This window comes from Carassius carassius, chromosome 32 (genome assembly GCF_963082965.1).
Source record: "Carassius carassius chromosome 32, fCarCar2.1, whole genome shotgun sequence".
NCBI lineage: Eukaryota > Metazoa > Chordata > Actinopteri > Cypriniformes > Cyprinidae > Carassius > Carassius carassius.
Genome location: NC_081786.1, coordinates 1965090 through 1989649, shown reverse-complemented (window position 1 = coordinate 1989649; position 24560 = coordinate 1965090). Strand labels below are relative to the sequence as shown.

At 34.0% G+C, this 24560-nt stretch overlaps 1 protein-coding gene across 5 annotated transcripts in view; it reads left to right on the top strand.

Moving 5' to 3' along the window:
- Nucleotides 1-24560, top strand: part of LOC132112367 (1-phosphatidylinositol 4,5-bisphosphate phosphodiesterase beta-4) — a 54902-nt gene that overhangs the window by 24214 nt on the left and 6128 nt on the right. For 2 of the 5 annotated variants that reach the window (XM_059519818.1, XM_059519817.1), the window contains exons 21-35: nucleotides 312-363; nucleotides 1512-1614; nucleotides 4317-4481; nucleotides 6160-6364; nucleotides 6467-6555; nucleotides 8691-8820; nucleotides 9522-9574; nucleotides 9648-9713; nucleotides 9860-9975; nucleotides 11716-11791; nucleotides 11886-12061; nucleotides 14998-15099; nucleotides 16560-16617; nucleotides 16694-16780; nucleotides 19983-20299. In XM_059519818.1, coding sequence (XP_059375801.1) covers nucleotides 312-363; nucleotides 1512-1614; nucleotides 4317-4481; nucleotides 6160-6364; nucleotides 6467-6555; nucleotides 8691-8820; nucleotides 9522-9574; nucleotides 9648-9713; nucleotides 9860-9975; nucleotides 11716-11791; nucleotides 11886-12061; nucleotides 14998-15099; nucleotides 16560-16617; nucleotides 16694-16780; nucleotides 19983-20066 — 1562 coding nt within the window. In that variant the 3' untranslated portion in view covers nucleotides 20067-20299. Of the gene's footprint in view, nucleotides 1-311; nucleotides 364-1511; nucleotides 1615-4316; nucleotides 4482-6159; nucleotides 6365-6466; nucleotides 6556-8690; nucleotides 8821-9521; nucleotides 9575-9647; nucleotides 9714-9859; nucleotides 9976-11715; nucleotides 11792-11885; nucleotides 12062-14997; nucleotides 15100-16559; nucleotides 16618-16693; nucleotides 16781-17833; nucleotides 17871-19982; nucleotides 20300-20680; nucleotides 20868-24560 lie in introns of those variants that run through there. The other 3 variants (XR_009424932.1, XR_009424931.1, XM_059519819.1) reach the window with 3 other exon arrangements.

Here is a 24560-nt window from a genome sequence, read left to right as displayed (position 1 = left end):
ATTAAAAATGTCAATTTCCTATGAATTATTTTGTTCCAATATTAAAAAAAAGCATGCAGTATAATAATTTCAGAATTTATTTATTTATTTTTTATAAGTGGATTTATTTCATTTTATTTTATGTTTATTTTATAGAGTTTGTTTAATTTTTATTTATTAGATTTATTTTATTATATTGTAGTATTTTATGTATTCGCAAATACAATTTCGGACATTTAATACTGAACCCTAACCGTCATATATACAAAGTGTCTTCATACTATAGTTAGTCTTGTGTATTTAGTCTGTACTAAGTCTGTTGTTTTCTGTAGATTTGGCGATGCAGCTCAATCAAGGGAAGTTTGAATATAACGGCTCACGCGGGTAAGTCTAAATCATCTAATTATGCTATAAATCAACTAACTAACTTAGAATTTTGCCTGAAAATTATGCTTTTTGCTTGCTGTCAAAACTACTTCTTCATTAGAACTAAACTGCAAAAACAACATAACATCAACATCTGACTCAGCGTCCATGTTTAACCTGCAGAAAAACGTGTTACTCATTTAATTTGCAAGATGCAAAATTTGTTATGGTCAAGCAGAAAGTAGAAAAATCCTAAACGTTTTAAACAAGGAATGTCCATGACTTTTTCCATTACCTTTTTTTGTAATTGTGATTTACTGGAGAAAATGTTTTTTTTTTTAATATTAATATGAAATAAAAAAACAATTCAATTAGATTAAAACAAATTATGTATGCAAATACATTATTTTTTAAATAAATACTTATATGTAAATATAAATAAAAATATAAATACATTAAAATAAGAGTAAATAAATACATCTGTTTAAAATAAATACAATAGTTTAAAATAACTCCAAATTAAACTGATTTGTGATTTACTGGAGAAAAAATGCTTTTAAAATATTAATATGGAAAATAATAATAATTATATTAGATTAAAATAAATTATGTATGCAAATACATTAGTTTTAAATAAACACTGATATGTAAATATATATAAAAAAAACATTCAAATAGGAGTAAATAAATACATTTGTTTAAAATAAATAAAACAGTTCAAAATAACTGCATATTGAATTAATTAATTTAAAAAAAAAGTAACCATTTTAATCAAAAATACATTTAAATATTTTTTTAAGAAATGTAAATATAAATAACAAAATTTAAATGACGTAAATGTATTTATGTATTTAATGTAGATTACTGATGCTGCTGTTTTTTTTATTTGATTTATTTATTTGCTGTACTGAATTGGTTTCTTCTTTAAAGCGGAGGCAGCAGCTGTCAGTGTTAATTTGCTTTCATCGAGTGCTGATGTGTGATCCATGCTGTGAGACACTGTGAAAACTCCAAACATATTAATCAACACATTAATCACACCGAAGCGGCGCTATATCCATTAGCATTACGTTTAGCGGTGTGAACTGAATATGGGACAGGAGAGACTTTATTAAATGGATCATTGCTTTAAGGTGAGTGCTGGTAACCGCTCTGGACTCTCACAGGTTTCTGCTGAAGCCTGATTTCATGCGGCGGCCCGATCGAATGTTCGACCCGTTCTCAGAGACGCCTGTGGACGGAGTGATCGCAGCCACCTGCAGCGTCCAGGTGTGTGTTCATTCACATCCAAACCCACAGCCTTTCACACAGTCCCAGCAGCCGTGGACAATCTGTACACATCTGAAAATACTGCTTTACAGGCTCACAAAAGCACAGTTTTTTTTTTTTTAATTGTCAAAATTTTAATGATTCATTAGTGAATCTGTCTGCATGTTTGTTTTGTTTTGTTTATTTATTTATATCTATTTGAATGCATTTCTGTATGTCCTTCTCTTTAAATAATTTATTTGTATTATGTCTTAAAATTATTTTTAAATGTATTTATTTAAATCTACTTAAAAAGTATTTATTCAATTCTATTCATACAAATCTATTGAAGTTATTCTTATATCTTTATATCTGTTTATGTAAAACTATTTTTTTTATTTTTAGAATTTATTCAAATATATATTTAATATATTCATGCAAAACTAGTTACAATTATTATTATTATTTTTTATCTATTTAAAAGTATTTCTTAATGTGATAGATGGTTGGACAGATAGACAGATGCTGGTCATATAATTAGAATATCATCAAAAAGTTGATTTATTTCACTAATTGCATTCAAAAAGTGAAACTTGTATATTATCTTAATTCATTACACACAGAGTGATATATTTTAAATGTTTATTTCTTTTAATTTTGATGATTATAACTGACAACTAAGGAAAATCCCAAATTCAGTATCTCAGAAAATTAGATTATCACTTAAGACCAATACAAAGAAAGGATTTTTAGAAATCTTGGTCAACTAAAAAGTATGAGCATGAAAAGTATGAGCATGTACAGCACTCAATACTTAGTTGGGGCTCCTTTTGTCTGAATGACTGCAGCAATGCGGCGTGGCATGGAGTCGATCAGTCTGTGGCACTGCTCAGGTGTTATGAGAGCCCAGGTTAAGCCTGGTTCACACGGCAGGATAATTAGGCAAATTTTAGCCCCGATTGACACCTTCCGACAATTTTAGGATGCTCCGATTATCGCAAAATAAACTGATCAGATATTCCTGCCGTGTGTGGTGTGTTAAGACTGCTCTCCTCTGCTCGGAAGGACGTCGGGACCGCTCCGATCTCAAATCGGGGATATCCAACATGTTGGATTTATTTGGCCCGATTTCTTCTCGTGTGTGTTGTCCCCCGAGGACAAACGATCACGCAGCCTGTGGACTGTGGCGTGTAGCCAATCAGAAAGCGAGGTGACGAGGCGGCGAGGAAGTACCGGGAAACAAAATCAAAACAGCCGGCGGCATGACGCAGCAGAAAGTCCGGTGGATGTCGGAGATGGAGGACTTTGTCTCCACTTCTTTGACCATCGCCTTTTCTTGTTTTTCTTATGTTTTTTTTTTCAGTTACAAACAAAGCACAAACTATGGCCACTGCATCCTCTTCGTCCGCCATGATTGTTTACTCTGAAGTCACGTTTGATCTCGAGGGATTTTGCGAGATTTCCCGTCTGACCTGGGAATGCTCGGGAGTCAAATTGGTTCGTGTGTGATGTGTTGATTTTGCCGTGTGGCTGCACACCACACACTGTACGACCAACACTGTTAGACCCAAGATTTTTTATCGCAGTGTGTGGGGTCTCTCAGGTTTGGAAAATCGGCCGACAATTTTAAAATCGTCCCGTGTGAACCAGGCTTTACTCTGATAGTTAAGGATGGCTAAGGGTTAAGGTCAGGTGAGTTTGCTGGCCAATTAAGCCAATTAAGGACCATGGTCCTTAAACCAGGTACTGGTAGCTTTGGCACTGTGTGCAGGTGCCAAGTCCTGTTGGAATGAGATCTTCATCTCCATAAAGTTGCAGGTGTTTTGAGTTAATTAGCTGATTAGAGTGTGGCACCAGGTGTCTTCAATATTGAACCTTTTCACAATATTCTAATTCCCTGAGATACTGAATTTGGGATTTTCCTTAGTTGTCAGTTATAAACATCAAAATTAAAAGAAATGAACATTTGAAATATATCAGTCTGTGTGTAATAAATTAATATAATATACAAGTTTCACTTTTTGAGTGGAATTAGTGAAATAAATCAACTTTTTGATAATATTCTAATTATATGACCAGCACCTGTATACATGATGGATGACTGAAAAAGATAGATAGATATTCCAATCATGTAAATATATATAAATGTATTTATATCTATTTAAGATTTATTAACTCTGTTGAAATTGTCTAAATTGTGCGCTGTCCCTGCCAAATAAACAAAATAAATAAATAAAATAAATATCTAAATTATTACAATTTTTTCTATTCAAGAGTATTATTTTAATCTTTTATATCTGCTTCTGTAAATATATTTGAATGCATTTAAAATGACTTGTTTACATGTGTTTATTTGAATCTACAGTATATACATGTATTAATTTAAATGATTAGTTTTAATGTATTTATTGATTGATTTTTGAATCAAACAACTATCCAATAGTCAGAAACAATTGGAAAGATTGTGGAAAATTACATTCATTGGTTAAATTGTGTTGGGTATCTTTCTTTAAACTACTGTAAGTGAAAAAGACCCATTTCTGTCTTAGTAAGTTAAACTTTATAACATGTTACCTGAATAATAACACATCTGCTTTAATGCCAGACATTTAAACGAATCTCTGAGAGGTTTGTTAGTACTATAAGACAATAAAGCATGTTCATTATGTAAAATGTGTCTCTCTGCTGTTTTAGGAGATGCTCTGAAAGTGTTTGTGTCTCAGGTGATTTCAGGCCAGTTTCTGTCGGATAAGAAGATCGGCACGTACGTAGAGGTGGACATGTACGGCCTGCCCACGGACACCATCCGGAAAGAGTTTCGCACGAGGATGGTGATGAACAATGGCCTGAATCCCGTCTACAGCGGAGAAGCGTTCGTCTTCAGGAAGGTGATGTCTTTGTATCGACTCGGTCACGTTATGCATGTTCTCTTTTCCCATTGTAGCTCAGAATAACTGTGACATAATGACTTATCTAGACTTATCACATCATTACCTAGAAAGTAAAAGACATGAAATTGTATAGTGCACTTTAATTATATCTACATGAGCTAAATGGAGTAGTTACTATAGAGATCTGCTTTATGAAAGCTGCTGAGCATCTAATTAGCCTTACAATAAAACCTCAATGGTTTTGCACTGAAGTACAGTAGAGTACAGTACAAGTCTGAGCATCTTGGAGAGACTCAAACCATCTTAAAAATGACATTTTCAATTATAGGAGAATGTCTTGCATAAAATAAAAATAGTCATAACATAGTTTTGTGTGAGAAACAGATTGTGTATATTTTGTGTTATGTTTTTGTTTGTTTGTTTCTTGTATCATATACATAAATATATCATATTTTTAAAATCTGATTCCAAATGCATTTTTAAAATCCGAACATGACTAAAATTTCATTTAAAAAGTCTCTTGTGTTCCATACAAATAAAATAATAATAAATCAATATAGAAATAATTATACAATAATGAATAAAGCAAACGTAAATGAAAAAAAAAAAAATGCACACAAAAATGTTGAGGTGCAAGTTAGGAAAAAAAAAATATATATAAAAAGAGACATTTTATTGTTCATTTATTAAACCAAGATTGTGGCTGCTGTTTAAATTAATAAATAAACAAGTTAATAAATAAATATGGGGCGGCAGTGGCTCAGTGGTTCATGTAGGTTGTCTGCAAACCGGAAGGTTGGTGGTTCGATCCCCGGCTCCACCTGACCAAGTGTCGAGGTGTCCTTGAGCAAGACACCTAACCCCAGCTGCTCCCGACGAGCTGGATGGCGCCTTGAATGGCTGACACCGCAGTCGGTGTGTGAATGGGTGAATGTGAGGCAAATTGTAAAGCGCTTTGGATGGCCAGGTGGTCTGTTGAAAGCGCTATATAAATGCAGTCCATTTACCATTTACCATAAATGAAAATATCTGATTCTTGAAGCAGATTCTTGTTTCTGAATCAGACGATTTATTAATTTATGTACATTTGGATTAACATATCTTCTAATTAATTGTGGGTTTATAATGAATAGAGCAAACCTAAATTGAAAAAAAAAATGCACGCAAATGTTGAGGTACAAGCTTTGAAAAACCGCATATTTATGCATAAAAACTATAAAATAATAATGTTATTATTATTATTATTATTATTATTTATAATACATTTTATAGAAAAATGTGTGTTATTTCTCAATCTAAAATTTCAGTTGATGTTTATAAATCAACAAGTAAGTCTAAGAATATATATATATATATATATATATATATATATATATATATATATATATATATATAAAATCCTTTTTGGGTGGAAACGTCACTAATAATTCAGTTTTTTTAGTTTATTATTTAAGTTGGAAATAAAACAAAAACTAAAAATATAAAATCTTCAACATTTCACATTTAATTCTTTGTTACTTGCTGAGTATTCTGAATTTCCTACACAGTGAAAATTGTTTGTGCACTTTTTTTTTCAGTGAAGGTTTCTTTCTCTTGTTTTTGCCTTTTGAAACTTCTTCCTCCAAATCCAAAACACAAGCAGAATAAATAACACGGCAGCGCCTCGATCCCGCAGGTGATCCTCCCAGACCTGGCTGTGCTGCGAGTGGCTGTGTACGACGACAACAATAAGCTGATCGGACAGCGCATTCTCCCGCTGGACGGACTGCAGTCGGGTTACAGGCACATCTCCCTACGAAACGAGTACAACAAGCCTCTGTCTCTGGCCACTGTCTTCTGCAGAATCATCCTCAAGACATACGTACCCGACGGCTTCGGAGGTGAGACACATAAACATCAGAAGGCCTTTGTGTAAAAACAAGCACCACTGAGTTTCGTCTTAAGTCTCAGTGTTTTCACGTTATGAGGTCTTCTTGTTCCAGCGATTGCAGATGCCCTGTCTGATCCCAAGAAGTTCGTATCGGTCTGTGAGAAAAGAACAGACCAAATGAGAGCCATGGGCATTGAGATGGTGAGCATCTGTATCATTAATGCACACAACCTTGAGAGCTCTCCATTTACTTTAATCAGTTCTTCATGCACTCGTTGAACCGTGTGGATCGACTTCTTTCATTAAACTTTCAGCATTGAAGCAATTTGTTGGAATAGTGTTGCAGCAGTACGAAGACGGTCCTGTAGCTTCTAAGTTTTGATCTTTTCAGGCTGTTCACTACAGCTCAGGTTTCTCTGTCTTGTGCATTTATTCCACACACATGTTTTGGCTGCTTAGTATTACATGGACACATATTCAGACAAAAGTTTACCTTCTTCAAATAGTGCAGTCAAATGGATGGATGGATAGATTGATGGACAGATTAATAGATGGAGGGATGGATGAACGGACAGATGGATGGATAGATTTATAGATAGATATATATGTTATATATGATGGATATATATGATATATATATATGATGGATGACTGAAAAAAATGGATGGATGGATAGATAGATAGATAGATAGATAGATAGATATATAGAAAATGGATGGATTACTGGAAAAGATGGTTGGATGGAAAGATGGTTGGTTGGTTGGTTAGATGGATAGACAGATGATGGATGACTGAAAAAAATTGATGGATGTATAGATAGTTGGATGGATGGATACGTAGATATATAGATAATGGATGGATAACTAAAAATATAGATAATAGAAAATATGGATGGATGGATGGATGGATGGATGGATGGATGGATGGATGGATGGATGGATGGTTGGTTGGTTGGTTGGTTGGATGGATGGATGGTTGGTCGGATGGTTGGTTGGTTGGATGGATGGATGATGGATGCAAAGATCGATAGGTTGATCGATGGATGGATGGATGGTTGGTTGGTTGGATGAATTGATGGATGATGGATGCAAAGATCGATAGGTTGATCGATGGATGGATGGATGGATGGATGGATGGATGGATGGTTGGTTGGTTGGATGAATTGATGGATGATGGATGCAAAGATCGATAGGTTGATCGAAGGTTGGTTGGATGGTTGGTTGGTTGGTTGGTTGGATGAATTGATGGATGATGGATGCAAAGATCGATAGGTTGATCGATGGATGGATGGATGGATGGATGGATGGTTGGTTGGTTGGATGAATTGATGGATGATGGATGCAAAGATCGATAGGTTGATCGATGGATGGATGGTTGGTTGGTTGGTTGGTTGGTTGGATGGATGATGGATGCAAAGATCGATAGGTTGATAGATAGATAGATAGATAGATAGATAGATAGATAGATAGATAGATAGATAGATAGATAGATAGATAGATAGATAGATAGGTTGATGGATGGATGGATGGATGGATGGATGGATGGATGGATGGATGGTTGGTTGGTTGGTTGGTTGGTTGGTTGTTTGGTTGGCTGGTTGGTTGGTTGTTTGGTTGGATGAATTGATGGATGATGGATGAAAAGATCGATAGGTTGATAGATAGATAGATCGATAGATAGATAGATAGGTTGATGGATGGATGGATGGATGGATGGATGGATGGTTGGTTGGTTGGCTGGTTGGCTGGTTGGTTGGTTGGATGAATTGATGGATGATGGATGCAAAGATCGATAGGTTGATCGATGGATGGTTGGTTGGTTGGATGGATGAATGATGGATGCAAAGATCGATAGGTTGATCGATGGATGGATGAATAGATAAAAGGTTGGTTAAGTTGGTTAGATAGATATTTATATAGATGATGGATGGATGATTGAAAAGATGGATGGATGGAAAGATGGATAGATTGATAGAAAGATGGATTGATGGGATAGATGAATTATTGGATGAATGGACAGACGGGCGGATGACAGTTGGATGTAATGTTGGTTGAATAAATAGGTAGATGATGGATGGATGGATGAATGGATGACAGAGGATAAACAGATAGATTATTTTATGCATTTGGAGGTTTAACGACATCATTTGTATTTGGAATAATTTACAGTGCTGAACCTTGCACAATAAAAACTAATGAAGATCTAATTTATTGTGCTATTTAATTACCAGCACAAATATTTAGAAAAAAAGAATTCAAATAATATGAGGTATCTTCAGTGCAGAGCCCAGTCTTGTACAGTATTCTCTCTCTGTGCTGTGATGGTGTGGTTTTCAGTCAGATATTGCCGATGTGCCGAATGACGGCTGGATGGGGAGCAGGAAGCGGAAGGCGATGCTGCAGCAGAAAGACTCCGAGAGACTGAGAGCAGCGCCGGGACAGAGCCCACTCATCTGCTGCAAAGAGGGTAAATATATGAGATCGAGATCAGCATGAGCAGAAACCCAGACCGTAAATGAGGAATTAAAATACACAAAGGAGTCAGTAAACGTATAAAATCCTAAAAAGAGTCCTAAAATGAATGTAGAATTGCTCAGGTCATTGATGCAAAATCTTTGAGTTCATACTGAGATCTCTGCTGTTTTTGTCTCTTCCGAGGAAGATTTTTTTGGCTACTCAAAAAAGTATATAGGATAATATGTAATGATTTGCTTCCTAATATCAATGGTATGAACTATTTCAGATGTGGCTGAAATTACAACAACAGTGGTTACACACACATATATTGAATTGCTTGATCAAAATAATTTCTTGGGATAATTTAGTCAATGGATATTTGTAGGGATTAGTTCAGGGTGTAGACTGTGATGATTATGTTTTCTGTCTTTCACTACTGTTGCTTGTCAGATTGTGAGATGACACCAGTGGGAACAGGATAAAAGCTCAGACAGACTAAAGACTTTGACACTGACATAAAAAAGCGTGTCCTACGGCGAAAAAGACATCTTTCACAATCCCTGAAATTCCCAAAGGCGAATATAACATAATAATCCTATATTATGCATCCGTCTCTTTCTAAGAGTGTGCTAAACACAGAGCACATGTCTGAATCAGCCAGCTTGATTTATTCACATATTAAGTATCCTATTTTGCTTTCTAAACCTGTAGATACATCAGTGCTCGCACCTCAGCTGACCATCGATGACCTAAAGCAGACAAAGGTAACAAATTAACCAAGAAAAAAACTTCTTATTTGCATATGAAATATGAAATGTTTTTCTAACCTCTCCGCAGACTTACTTGAAGCTTGTCAAGAAGCAGCAGAAGGACATATGTGCTTTGAAGAAAAAGCAGGCGAAGGTGACTGAAGGCTTTTGTAAGCTTGACTTCATCGAATTGATTATGAACACTGTGTGTGTGTCGCAGACACTGAAGCCTGTAGAGCAGGAAAACTGACGGCACGGATACAAAGACAAAGGAGAAAACAATCCTGCTTCTTATTTCAGGCCCATGTCGCACTGCAGAGCTCCCACTGCACTCAAGTGGACAGGACTGTTGCTCAACATGATAAAGAGAAACAAGCGCTGGAGAAGCAGCTCGAGAAAAGCATCAGGAAAGTCAGGTGAATATGATATGAGGTTTTCATTACACTCACATGCCCTTTTCTCTTCGTGCTGTTTGTAGTCATGTACAGTAGATGTCAGAAACCTTCTCCATGAGCTTTTTTAGCCCCCTATGAAACAGGCTTGAGTATCATCGAATCGGTTCCATTTTTTAACTGCTTCCAAATTTCCAAAAACTGAGTATTTGTTAAGACACGTCCATTTCGATTACGCTTTATGATTCCTGTTTTTGCATTTAATGTGATTTAAGGATGCTTATTATCAATATTAGCAATCTTTTGCTCTAGACCATCTACAAATGGTAAATCTTAAAATAAAATGTTAGTTATTACATCGTTCTGAAGAAATATATGTGATATATATGCAATAGATATATAGTTTACAGGTATTTATTTATAGTACTGTATGTATGTATAGTTATTTTCAAAGCTTCGATGTACTGTCATTATTTAATTCTAACAAATAAGTTCTTGTTAAAAACTAAACAAAATGTACAAATTATTTGCTTAAAATTTCTACACATGCAGGAGACACTTGGTCTTTTTTCCAAACAAAAGAAAATATATCGGTATCGGCAAAAATGAGTTGAAAAATATCGGCATATCGGATATTGGCAAAAATCCAATATCGTGAATCCCTAATGTGATTTTAAACTATTAAGCACACATCTGAAGCACAAGCAAAAATTTATTAGATTTTTTTTTTTTTTTTTCATATTGCAGTCGAAACTAGTAATCGATAAGAATTGGAATCGATAAAACCCAAATGATTCCCAACTCTAATATGATATCTGTGATGCCGAAAACGGAGACGGAATCGTGGAATTAAGTCATAAAGATTTTATTGACTGTATAATGAGTATTGGCACAGAATTTCAAAATTTTGGACCAATAAATCGAAAGAAGGTCAGTATACTTGAAACAAAAACGCAATATTGGTCTAGTGTCTGTGAATATTAAGCTGCAAAAATACTATTGAAAAATGAAAATTGCATGTGCTCTTAATCAGTTATTCATGCTTTTTGATTAATATAATTTAATTTAACCATTTAAAAAAACTGAATTTAATATTCATGAGTGAAACTGGATTAAATAAATTGTTAATAAATGTCATGTTATACATTAGGAGTTATATATTAATAAAATCTTACAGTGAGATTATTTGTATGTAATTTGACATACCCGAGTGAAACAATTCAAATTCAATAAATAAATACCCTTTATGCTTACATTATTTTTATGTGATAAAATAATAAAATAAATACATTTGATTTTATACATCAGGAGTTATTATATTTCAATTACAGATTACAGTTACATTATTTTTATGCAATTTTGCATATTCCTAAGTAAAGCTAAATAAACACATAAGGAAACTTGGTATGTTAATAAAAGATTACTGACATTATTTCTATTTGTAATAATTCACAATGCTGATGTGTTTTAAAAAGAAAATGAAGGTTTTTATTTGATTTCAGGTTCACTTTAAATGATTCAGGCAGTCTCTTAATGAATGAAAAGCTGTAAATGACATTAATTGTACTAAAATCGAAGAATGTTCTTTAAAATATACATATAGAATTACATCATTGACTAGGTCAACTAAACGTATTACATGTGAATCAATGTAGATCCACATGCTATGAGCCTTGTGACTACCAAAAAATATTATAAATGAAGCATAAACTGTTTCTTTTGGGTGTAAAATAGTACAAACTCTCATTATCTGTTCACCCTCAGTGACAATTACAGCTTTGAAATGAGCACAGACATCGAAAAGCAGATCAAGACTTTAACAAGCAATCACAAATCAAAGGTACTGAGTTCTTCATTCACTTCAAGCTACTTGTTTTACTCCCAGAGGTTCTAAGTATTGAAACAGACGCACTGTCTTTTGTCGCTGTATGCAGGTGAAGGAGATGGTGGCCAATCACGCGCTTGAATGGGCAGAAATGATCAAATGGCACTCGGCTGAAGAGCAGACTGTGAGAGAGCAGCATGTGATTCAACAGTGTGAGACGTTCCGGAAACTCCTGCTGATGGAGCATGAGAAGCAAACACAGCAACTCTCGCTTCTCCATGAGAGGTGAGAGAAGAAAGGACTGAACGTTGAACTTCGACTGAATTTATATGAAAGCTCGTAGAACGTCCTAGAAGGTTTGCAACCGAGTGTGTTCCTCTCTTCATCGCTGGCCTCAGGAAAGTGACCTGTAGCACTGAGACCTAGGACATCTCTCCATGTCTTTAAAACTTTGTACTTTAATGAATCATGCAGTTTCTGTTGTGTTGGAGAATTTTGTGTCTTGCGGCTGTGTAACGCATACCAAACTTGACAACATGTTTTCCATGTATATAATGTAACTTTTTTGGGTTTAAAATGATACGAAATAAATTTTTGAGCAAGCACATAACTATCTCCTTACCTTAGCCCGATTCACAATGGTAAGCTTATACTAATGTTTTCTAGTTTGAGTTGTATTGGTAGGAATTTGCAGGGAATTCGAGCATGCCACTTCAACATTATATCACATCTGCAATAGGTCTGGGAAAATAAATTGATGCATTGCGAATTAAGAAATGATCCCACATTGAGATTTTCCGAAATCGCATCGCGATTCTCGCTAAAGTCGATTCTGAGCTTAGTTTTGAACAGCAGATGGCGCTGCATGCTTTAGAAACAGCCGTATTCTGCTTGTTTCTGAATCCTTATACACACTTGAACCTAAAATAATCATTCATAAAATTCGAAAAGGTTGAAGAAAATTACAAGGGTGTTCGCAGTGGGCTGTTTACATTAATCCTGGGTCATAAAAGTATTCTGAGCCGAGGTGAAGTTACAGACTCCGCCGAATACACAAGTGCTCTTCTGTATGAGCATTTGAGTGTGTGGATAAAAACTAGAGTAGAGCGGCATCTGCTGTTAAAATCTAAACTCAGAATCAATTCTGGAGAGAATCGCGGTAGATCTCAAAATCCATCCACGAATCGATTCTGCATAGATTTATCGTCACAGTCCTAGTCTGTAAACATAAAGAAAAAGTCCTGGCTAGTAGACAATATCTGCAAGTGACGGATCATTTAGCCTTTTCTCACAGCAATAATTTAACTTATTTTGATGGCAGATTGTAATCCAAAAAAGTGTGTGTTTATGAAACACAAGTGACTGAAATTAGTTTATATTCCAGTGCTTTGATTACAGTTAGCCTACGTAGAATTACACAAGATTTGTATTTTAAACAGAACAAGTTCTAAGGAAGAATAATTTGCATTTTTGGGTAAAAATTATTTCTTCATATGAAATTCAAATGGTCTGACACAACTAGAGATTAGACTGTACAGAAAGAGAAATATATACACATTATATACACAAAGTTACGCAATGCTGATGATAACATTGACGATTTGAGAACAAAGTATAACAATAATAGTAATTTGCACAGTTTGATGTGATATGAGATAACCAATCGTTAGATTTAATCACCATTGTAGTGCGATTTATTGTAATGCTTTTTTCCTCTGCTGGTCAGAACAAAAGTGTCAGACTTAGGGGAATCGTGTTAAGGAAAAATGCACAATACTCAACTACTCAATGCTCTATACGGTTTATTACTTACTGTCAACTTAATTTAAAGGTTGGCAATGTCAAAATGCAACATATATTACAGTGTACAGATCTTCATAAGTAGGGTAGGGTATTTTTAGAAATTTTCCGGTTCAGTTTCTGGTTCCATTTAAATGAACTATTATTATGTTTTTTTTACTATTTTACCTTCACTGAATGTAGTGTTGCTGGAAGCTAGTAAGTAATGTTGAGTAATGCTAGTCCATCAATCAGCATGTGTTTCAAAGTTGATGTTTTTTACACTATCAATAACGCTTTGCTTTTCAAGCAGGAATAAGCTTGTTGGCCAAATAGTCCCTTGAGGGCTGAGACACTTGTTAATTTCCCTTAATTAATGAAATATAAACGGTTAAACTTAAACATGTATACACACTCTCCATTAAGTCCCTATTTTACAAATAATAATGCAGTCAGGAGATTGTGTGATGCAATGAGTGGTTTCCACATTTTTAAACATTTAAAATGCATTAAAATAAATATTTTCTATCGCTTTGTTTATCACTCTTGAAATGACCTGTACACTAAATAATCTAACCCTCATACTTGCATAACAATGGCAGTCTATTTATTTAGAGGTCCAAGTTGAAGCCAGTATGTATATTAATGACAATATGGGACAAATATAATGTCATTTAGTGGTGGCAGGTGCAGCGCGCTGCTGTTAGATGTACAGTCAGACAAAACGATGTGCACAGTTATCAAAGGCGCGAGTGCACATACAGTCGTGGGAAACAATGTGTTTGGCAATTAAAGACGCGACAGCGCAACGAGTTTGTGGAATGCGTGTTATTGGAATCAATGTGCTCAGTAATTAAAGAGGCAAGGAGGCGTGTCTGTTATTCGGTTCGTGACATTCTTTTCTACAGGAAACGCAGAATACTCAGCGCTTGGTCACGTGTTGCACCAGAACCGTTTTCAGAACCGAAACTTAGAAATTGCTCACGGTTCCGGTTCTTCTCAAAGAACAAAACCGGTTCTGAATAAGAAAAAAATTCTCAAAAAAATTTGATTCATCCGTTCTGGAGCCGCTAAATGAATCCGCAAAAGACTGCAATTGCAGGTTTCAAACAGAGGTGGCGACAAAGAGGCAAAACTTACAGAATACAACTTTAAGCAGAAAGCCCTGTATCTTCAAATGTCACCTACTACAATATAATTTAACTAGGCATTACACACACACACACACTTCTATAGGATTGTGTCATGTCCATTTAAATTAAATCAGTGTCATTAATTTCCAAACTGTACAAACTACTAATAAATTAAACATTTGTAGTAGTTTGTACAGTTGCACAGTGGACACAGAAAATGCATATAAATACAGACCTACTTTATTGAAATAATGGAGCAAACCAGTGTTTATTATGAAAAACAAACTGAAGTATTTCCTCCTCTTACAGACAAAATAAAGACATGCGAACCAACCAAGCGAAGACCTCGATGGAGAGCAGCAAAGCCATCAGTCAAGACAAAAGCATAAAGAACAAGGCTGAGAGGGAACGGTAATAATAAAAGCTTGGCAGCAGTTCATTTTAAAGCTCGTACAGTCAAGGTTAATTTGTATGTTTCACTTTCCTAAGTGCATTTTGAGGCATAATTATTGAAATGCAATGTCCAAACAGAACCGTTTTAATTAGTTAATTCATTTTAATTAGGTTATTTTTTAGACCCTGGTGAAGAAGTTATTTTTGATATACCAAACTGTGTGTCATTGCATTTGACCCTGAGAAATTAAAACCCATCTCTAAAATGATTGCATATTTTGATGTTAAGCATGTAAAGTAGGGGCAAAATAAAAAGAGTAAAGGTAAAAAAAAAAAAAAAAAAAAAAACACCTCCGGATTTAAATTGTTCTGCTTGACATCTCTAGTCTTTACACCGACCATTTTTCATAACTCTTTGATTTACATTTATTCATTTAGCAGACACTTTAATCCAAAGTGACTTACAATTAGGGAATACATCAAGCGATTCATCTTAAAGAGGCAAGCAGACACAGAAAGTGCTCATAATACCAGGTTTCAAGCATTGTTCAAACAAGTACAAGCTAGATTTCAACACAACAAATTGATGAGAACACCAAAGCAGAACTAAGTGTGTGTTTTGGAAACACTTTGGTATATTGTAATAAAACTTAGGAATGATCATTGTCATTATTAATTTATGATGTCCACAAAATTTCAAGCCAGAGCCACCTACTGTTCAAAGCCTAAAAAAAAAGGATTATTCTTCTCTCTATTTATTAATGGGAGTTTGTAGAAATTAATTTTCTAGGTCAACCAGATGTTTTTACACTATATATACAAAAATAATCATTACTTTTCCTATAAATTGCATCATATTGTCCACCATCAGACAACCCTTCACAAACATAATTAGATTTTCAGAATTCTTTGATTTTAACGCAACGATAAATTGATGAGAATGCCAAAGAGGAACTGATGATGTGTTTTGGGAACACTTTGGAATTTTGTAATAAAACTTGGGAATTTTCATTGGCATCCCCCACTTATGATGTGCACACTATTTCAAGCCAGCACCACCTACTGATCAAAAATTATCATTACCTTGGGTTTAACTCATATATCTTCTATTATTGGGTGTTTGTAGAGGACTGATTTTCTAGGTTAACCAAATGCTTTTCCACTATTTTGAACCTCTTCATTGACCTTTGATTTTTTATTATTCCACTCATAAATTGCCTCATATCATCCATCATTTGACAAACCCTCACAAACATAATTTCAATTTAACCCCACCAATAAATGGATAACGCCAAAGAGGAACGAAGTGTGTGTTTTAGAAACACTTTGGTGTATTGCAATGAAACTTAACAGATTTCAATGTCATCATCACCTTATGATATAAACCAAATTTTAAGTCAGCGTCACCCACTGGTCAAAAGTTATAAGCAATAATCTAACTCCACAAATACTGTTTCTAATGGGAAGTGTTTCTGCAGGAGAGTTCGAGAGCTTAACAGCACAAACACAAGGAAGTTTCTTACAGAAAGAAAGAGGGTAATGACTCTAATCTTGTTTTTTTATATAATGCATGTTTCTAATTATGTAAATTAACATGGGCGTTGATTGACAGCTCGCCATGAAACAGTCCAAGGAAAGCGAGCAACACCAGGCAGCTCAGCGGGAACAACTGGAGAGGCTGGAGAAACACAATGAGGAGGTATTTCACCTTAATGTTCGGGTCCTTGCTGCTTTGAACTCTGTAACCTCTACATGATGAATGCAATTAAGGATGTATTTCTATAAAAAGGTTTAAAAGATGTTCAGAAATGTGCTCTGGTCAGATGTTCATAAAGAGCTGAAGTTAGTCAATGCTCATTTAGATTGACATTTAGCTAACTTCAGGATGTCTACTTTGAAGGGATTTTTCATATTTTAATCTACTGAAATTTTGATTTGATCAATCACGTTGAGAGAGGCACTAACCAGCATCATACAATTTAACTGAATTGATCAGATCCACTGATAATGTTATTTCCTACCAAAATGATGTCACTTCCTGGAAGATGATGTCATTAAGGATTTAGAATTTTTTTTTTTTAAGAATAACATTGAAAAGCGATATTGAGGACACTTAACAAAAAATAAGATCATAACATGTTATTACAGTAATGATGAAATGCTATAAAATATTAAAAAAACTCAAACTAATGGTTACTTAAATAATAAAATAAAGATTAACTGAAATTAAATATAACAAACACTGACTTATTTCAACTGCATTTCTCATTTTAGGTAAGGTTAACTTGAAGAATTAAAATGTCTAAAACTAAATGAATTAAAACTAAAACTATGTGAAAACAAAAACTGTATTTGAAAAAAAAGACAAAAAAAGCACACAACAAAATTCGTAAACCTTTAACTAAAATTAAAGTTACAGCAGAAAATATAAAAATTAAATCTAATTCTAAATATTTTCAAATGTGTAATGTAATGGTATATCAATGATACGAAAGTAACTTGATTATAATTTAAAACCGTATTAAATTTTTTAAAGGAAAAAAAAATACAAAGACCAAGAATATTTCTGAATGAGTTACATACTAATAAAGTTCTGTTTTTAAAATATTGGATTATAATATTTTTAAAGCTATATGATGGTGTGGCATGAAAATATAGTGCACAGCAGAAACGACTCGTTTGATGATGCATGAATCTGTCGTGTGGCTTTGATCATCACTCACCATGGATTTTATTTCGCTCTTTTATTCAGCTGTTGAACTCGTGCTATGCAAAATCACAATGCCAAGGTAGGACTTTCTTCTCACAAATCAATTTTACAACGCCTCCCCTTTCCCATGATTCTTTCATTCCTCCCCGTATGAAAGTCCAGTCCATCACGGCTGTGAATTATTGCTCCTCCTCCACAACTTCACAGACTACTGATCAGACAGAAGCAGGGTCCTTCCTCATGGGTTCTCTGTTTATTTTGCCCGTCAGGAAGCTTGCAATCATCTGGAGATGTCAATGCGTGTACATACTATAAACAACTGTTTAAAAAATGTATTGAATACTGATTTTTTGCTTCTTGTAGCATAAAACTGAAACTTTTCTCCTCAGTTACTCACTGCCATGTCATTCTTAATCATTTTGACTTTCTTTCTTCTGTGAGAATTATTTAAGAGTGTTCACTCTGTTCTGGCAGACTCTAAAAAATGGCAAAATAATCTATAATATTTCTCTGTTCGGGATTCACTGAAGTAAGTCTTAAAGGTTTGGCACAACATGAAAGAAGCACAAGCAGGACGTTTTCTGATATCAGAATGACTGATGATGTGGCAGTAATTTCCAGAATTTATTTTTATAAAAAGGAATGTCATTTACCATATTATATTTTACACCAAAATGTACAGTAGTTACATATGGGGGGACAATGGCAAAAAGCCATGAATATGTCTTATTATATTTTAACTACTTTTTGGTTGTTAAAAAATAAATAAATAAACAAATTACAAACAACAGGGCAAAGATACAAACTAAATAAAGAGAGTTTTTTTTTAAGGTAGGTTTTGGATTCAGGTATAAAACACTACAGAAATTAATCAAATGTCAAATAAAACACCGTATGAATGCTTTTTCTGTCCAGGAATAAAAAAATAAAGGTAATTTATAATTTCACAATTCTGACAGTTTTTTCTTGGAATTCTGAGAAAATACTGAGAATTGTAAAAAAGTGTGTGATGTAAACGGAAGTAAAAAAAAAATAAAACTTGGAATTGCGATGAATGAATTCATAATTTAGACTTTCTCTCAATTCTGAGATTGCACTGCACAAAACATAAAGGTAATTAAAGTGTTTTCTCTCCTTATTCTGACTTCTCAGAATTGCAAGCTTATAGCTCTCATTTTTGTTCAGTTTTTTATTAAAATGTATTTATTTATTTATTATTTATTTATTATTGGCAGAAATGGGCTTTCACAACAATGCACAGTATAAATTGTATAAATTAAATTTACTGAGCTTCTAAAGTTGCTAAGTCAGGAACAGTGAGTGATTTTCTCTTTTTGTTGTCTGGTGTCTCTTTAAGACCTAACTCACAGATCCATTTCAGTGATAAACGTCTGTTTTTTTTTTAAACCTTTTACGTTTGTAAATCGTTCATAATCGGTTGTGTTTATTGTGTTTATTGTGACCAGTTGCCAAGATGGTGATATTTTGACATGCATGACGTTTTAATTGAGTATGTTGAACTTTGTTGCACTGCACTTGTCCGCTTAAATGCCGAATTATGCAAATTCAGATGTTTTTTATATGTCACAATTTCTCAGAATTGTGAAGAAAAAGTCAGAATTATGAAATATAAACTCAAAATTGTAAGGTAAAAAGTTGCTATTAACTTTTTATTTTTAATCCTGTGGCATAAACAAGCTTCCACAATCTCTTTCGGTAATGAAAAACTGTAGAGACTGCACCAGAGTGTAAATGATGACAAAAACTGTAATATCTGCAATATGTTTCACATCTGAGCTGATGGCAGAAATTCACAGCTCAAGACTGATGTTGTGAATCCTAACTGGTTTTGTCAGCTGGAGGATTGTTTCACTTGCTGTTCATTTAAATGCAGTGCATAAATTAGCTGATATTCCAGCCGTTTCATCTGCTTCAATCAGCAGAGGAAACACTGTACATCACATCACATCTCCACTGACGCCTCTCACACAGAACAGCCCTAAAACACACAACGTGACTGACTTCCAAATGTAGTTTGTGAGCTTTCAATATCCTCCCTGCAGGAAAGTTAGTTCTCATGTTGAGATGTTATTCAATAATAGGATTTATGAAGTCCAGGGTTCTGTGGATGGCATTAGCTCTGGAGGCCGGTGATGTGATTCTGTGCTAATGTGCTTCCCTGTCATTACAGGCCAGAGAGACTGCAGAGAAGACCGAACAGAGCGCTGAAGTGGAGCGATCAAACCCACGGCTTGCAGACTTTCACATGCACTAATGATCTGTATGTGCACTATACACCTAGAACTTGTTTTTAGTGAAATCAGCTTGGTATTTATTTGTTTTATGAATACTGAATGTTTTATAAATATGAGCGCACATATATTCTGTGATTTGTCAGCAAAGAGAGAAACTGATTCTTATTTTATAAGCCCAGCTACTTTTAAGTCGATTTGAAATTAAAATGAACTATTTAATGTTTTTAAAACATTTGTGTAATATCACTGTGAATGATTCATCGGTACATATTGTATAAAGAATAAATGTTTGATCTTTTTTTTTTTATATATATAATAACTTGACATACGATGATATTTTTCCCATTGTTAACCATTAATCGATATTCTGATATGAAACACCAACCTTTAACCATCTAATCATTATTATTATTTTTTTTATTATTATTTGTTTCGATATTTTGTCAAATGGATGGTAAATGTCATTTTATGTTGACTAAATATAGCAGTAAAATCTAAATGATGTATCTGAGAGTCTTTTGAAATAACACTGTTTTGAAGCTCATGCAACAAAGTATGTACATGTTTTAAATTGATATAAAATCCATTTTACTGGCTTTATTTTCTTCCAAGTGTTGTTTCTTCCTCCATTCAGACCATAAACATTGTGTAAAAGCTTGTGATGTTTCTTATTTTTGGATGAAATCCATCTGCTCTATGACTATGTAAATTAAAGGACTGTTTAGGGTTCATTACGGATGAAGCAGAGACACTCTTGATGACCACAGAAACAAAAACCACTGCTTCACTTCAGAAAGACAGAGAAAACTTGCACAGACGAGGTTAGTGCACAATTTTATCACAAAAGTCTTGTCTTAAAGGAATCGTTCGCCCATAAATAAAATGTTGGTGGAAATGTATTTACCCTCAGGCCATCCAAGATGTAGTTGAGTTTTTCTTCATCAGATTCTAAGAAATGTAGCATTGCATCAGTGTCTCGTCAACGGATGCTCTGCAGTGAATGGGTGCCGTCAGAACGAGAGTCCAAACAGCTAATGCGAGCACAGATTTTCAGTTTTGGGTGAACTATTCCTTGATATAATGTGAATCTTTCCTTGTATTCTTCTGTCTATATTTGTAAAAGTGTGATCATGATTTTGGTTTGTTTCTCAGAAACACATTTCTTTGAAATAATTATCTGTGGGAATCAACAACATGTCAGAGATGCTGTTCATAACATTAAACCCAGAACATTGTTTTAATATTACCCTGCAACACATTCCTGACTCATTTTCACACTAGCAGATTTGATTCAAAAACACAAGCTGTTGGTAATTGTGAACCATATCATCGTTGTTTGTTTATATCCTTAGTATTCCACATTCTGAATTCAATTACTATTGCAGGAAAATGAAAAGTTAAGAGCATCGCTGGCACCGAGCGATAATATGTCAACTGCTCTGACTACAACAATGACCATCTAATCATGATCGGGGCTCTTGCTTCTTTAAAAGCGTCTGATTGCGGGTGGTTTCATCATTCACCCAGGTTCAAATGTCTGCCGACCTCTTCACATAAAACACACTGAGCCAAGTGATCCGAATGAAACAATGAAACATCTCTCCTCAAAGGAAATCACACTTGAGCTGCGAGGAACAGTAAGAGTTGAACGTCAATCTGACATTCAAACCAGCTCTCTGTCTGCTTCACATTGAGAACCCGACTAACAAAAGTTTGCTAACGTTGCCATTAAGTTCTGAAAATGTTACGGAATGTTCAAAGCGTCCAGTTTTAAAAACATTTGTCATTGATTATGTGAACATTCCATCATCGTGCAAACATTATGGGGATGTTACTTTTAAATCTTCTCTGAACATTCTGAAACAAGTAGTAACATTTAAAAAATGTTAGCTGAACATCCAACTTGAAAAACATTCCATGAACACTATAAATAATGTTTTCGTGCTAATGTTTTGAGAACATTGTTCATTTTGAGCAAACGTTCTAGTTACATTCTTTGAGAAAACCTTGCCAGAACGTTCTGAGAACATTCTCTTTTAGCTGGGATGAGATCGATCATCGCATGTACCCAGATAACAACAACAACAACAAAAGTTATTAAAAAAAACATTAATTTGAAATGTTTATATGATGTTAAAATGTCCAGTTTCCTTGTTGCGATTAGAACATACTTTAAAGGCTACAATAACCTTAGTTATCAAAACAGATCTTTCTCTTATTCGTAACATTCTAAAAACATTAACACTTTTTGTCAATGTTATTTAGTACAACATTCTGCTAACCTCATAAAATTAAATGTCGTTACTAGAATTTAATTTAAATGTAACAATAATGTTAGTACAACATTCGGCAAACCTTACTCAAAATAACCTTCTCTGAATGTTTATCCGCAATATTCTAAAACCGTTATTAGAATTTGATTTAAAGGTTACAATAACAAAAACATTCAGCGAGTATGAATAAAATCATGAGTATGTTCTCAAAATGTTATTCTGAGAACGTTTTCTTTCAAAATAATGGGATCATTCATCAAGCCCAAATAACGTCGTAAGGACGTTTCCATAAATCTTATGATAACATTATAAAAACATTTAGCAAAAAAATAACATCATATGGATGTTCTGGGAATGAGGTTCTAAGAACATTTGATCTTAATGTAAACATTCATCAAGTAGAAGTAACGTCATTAGAAGTTAACGATGAAGAACGTTGTTCTAGGTTTTCTCTCAGCATTACTAGAATGTATATAATTTCGTAAGAATATTCCTAAAATATTTTTTAAAGAACGTTTTGTTCCAACATTTACATAACCTTTATAAAACGTTGTGGGAACATTGCCTGTCAGCTGGAAAAAGTGACAATGCAATGCTTTGTTTTGCTCTAATTTTCTATAAAGATTTTTTCACTCTCAATCTCAATTAGCGCCGGTCGTTTTTGGATGCCAAATTAAAGGCTTCTGCTTGAGCAGTCAACATGCTGTAATATACACTTACTGCAGATTATGAGTTAATTGAGTGAAAATGCAATGAGTGTTTATGATATCTTAGTGTTTGAACCGCTGCTTTTATGATTCAAATGTGTGTTTCCCCTTCCAATGAAATGAGCATGAACACACACGGCTGAAGGAATAACAGCTGTTTGATGCTGGAAGCAATATTGCTGATTTTTTATGTATTTACCTGTGTTGTTTTAATTACATCCAACTAAAAACATATTTTCGGTTTGATATGTGTACACCGGTCTGATCAAATGACTTACAAAATGTTAAAGGAATAGTATGATTGTTAAAAATTTACAACTGAATTGACTTCTGCTTCATTTGTCTCATGTGGTGCTATTTAAACATTGGCTTATACAGGGTATGGAGCAAACTCCACCCACATTAATTATGTTGGTGATGCTTAAAACATAAGCTTTCTCCACCTGGACATTTTAAGGTTCTTACAATATGGAAAACAAATTGTTTCAAGAACGTATCTTCTGTGAAAGCGAAGTTATGAGAATGTGTAATCATGCTAGAAAAACCTGACATTTTAAAAATATTCATAAAATATTAGTGAAAACATTTTAATCATGACAAAAAAAGGACATTTCAACATTCTTAAGAGTATTAGAAATAAAAGTTCAAAGTGTGTTGTATGTGAGGTGAAAAAGTTAGAACTTTGTAAGAAATTAATTTGTAACATTTAAATAACTCTTTATAAGGAAAGGAGACTGGACATTCTTTGAATATTAATAGTAAATGTTTAAAGATCATTGTAAGCGAGTTGAAGAAGTTAATAGAAAATTTTATTAGAAACATTTTTGTGATGTTATAATCATGACAAGACAAACTGGACATTTTAATGTTCTTGGAATATTTAAAATAAGCGTACATATAATGTATTTCTGGTTAAAATAAAGTTATAACTTTTCATTAACATTGTAATAATGAAAAGAAATACTGGACATTTAAGTATTAAAGAAATGTTCAAAAGCATGTTGTAATGCTGTTAATAAACAGCAGTTAATAAACTATTGCTTCAACTGATCTCTAACTTCTAAACAGAAATGAACGATTAACTGCACTTACCTCTGCTCAGCCATGAACTGGTCGAAAGCTGATGACGTAACATGCAGGTAGGCCCGCCCTCACATGATACTGATTGGTCGATTGATAAGCTTAAATCTGATTGGCTAAAGAGTACGACTGCTCTGTGTTACGAGTGTTATGCTGCCAGGAAAGTCTCAAAAACACACACACACACACACACATATCTAAGGTGATTCGTACGTGAATGACGATTTGCACATTCAAATGCAAGGATACACTCATACATTTTAAACATTCAAAGGTTTTTGTGCACAGTTGTATATCTACGAATTGTGTTTTGCATTTGTGAAATGTATTTTACGAGTATATAATTTTATTTTGCGCATGTGAATTGCTTTTTGTGAATATATTTTTTTTTCACGCACGTGGATATTTTTTGTGTGTACGTGAATTAGGTTTCATGCATGTAAAATTGTCTACG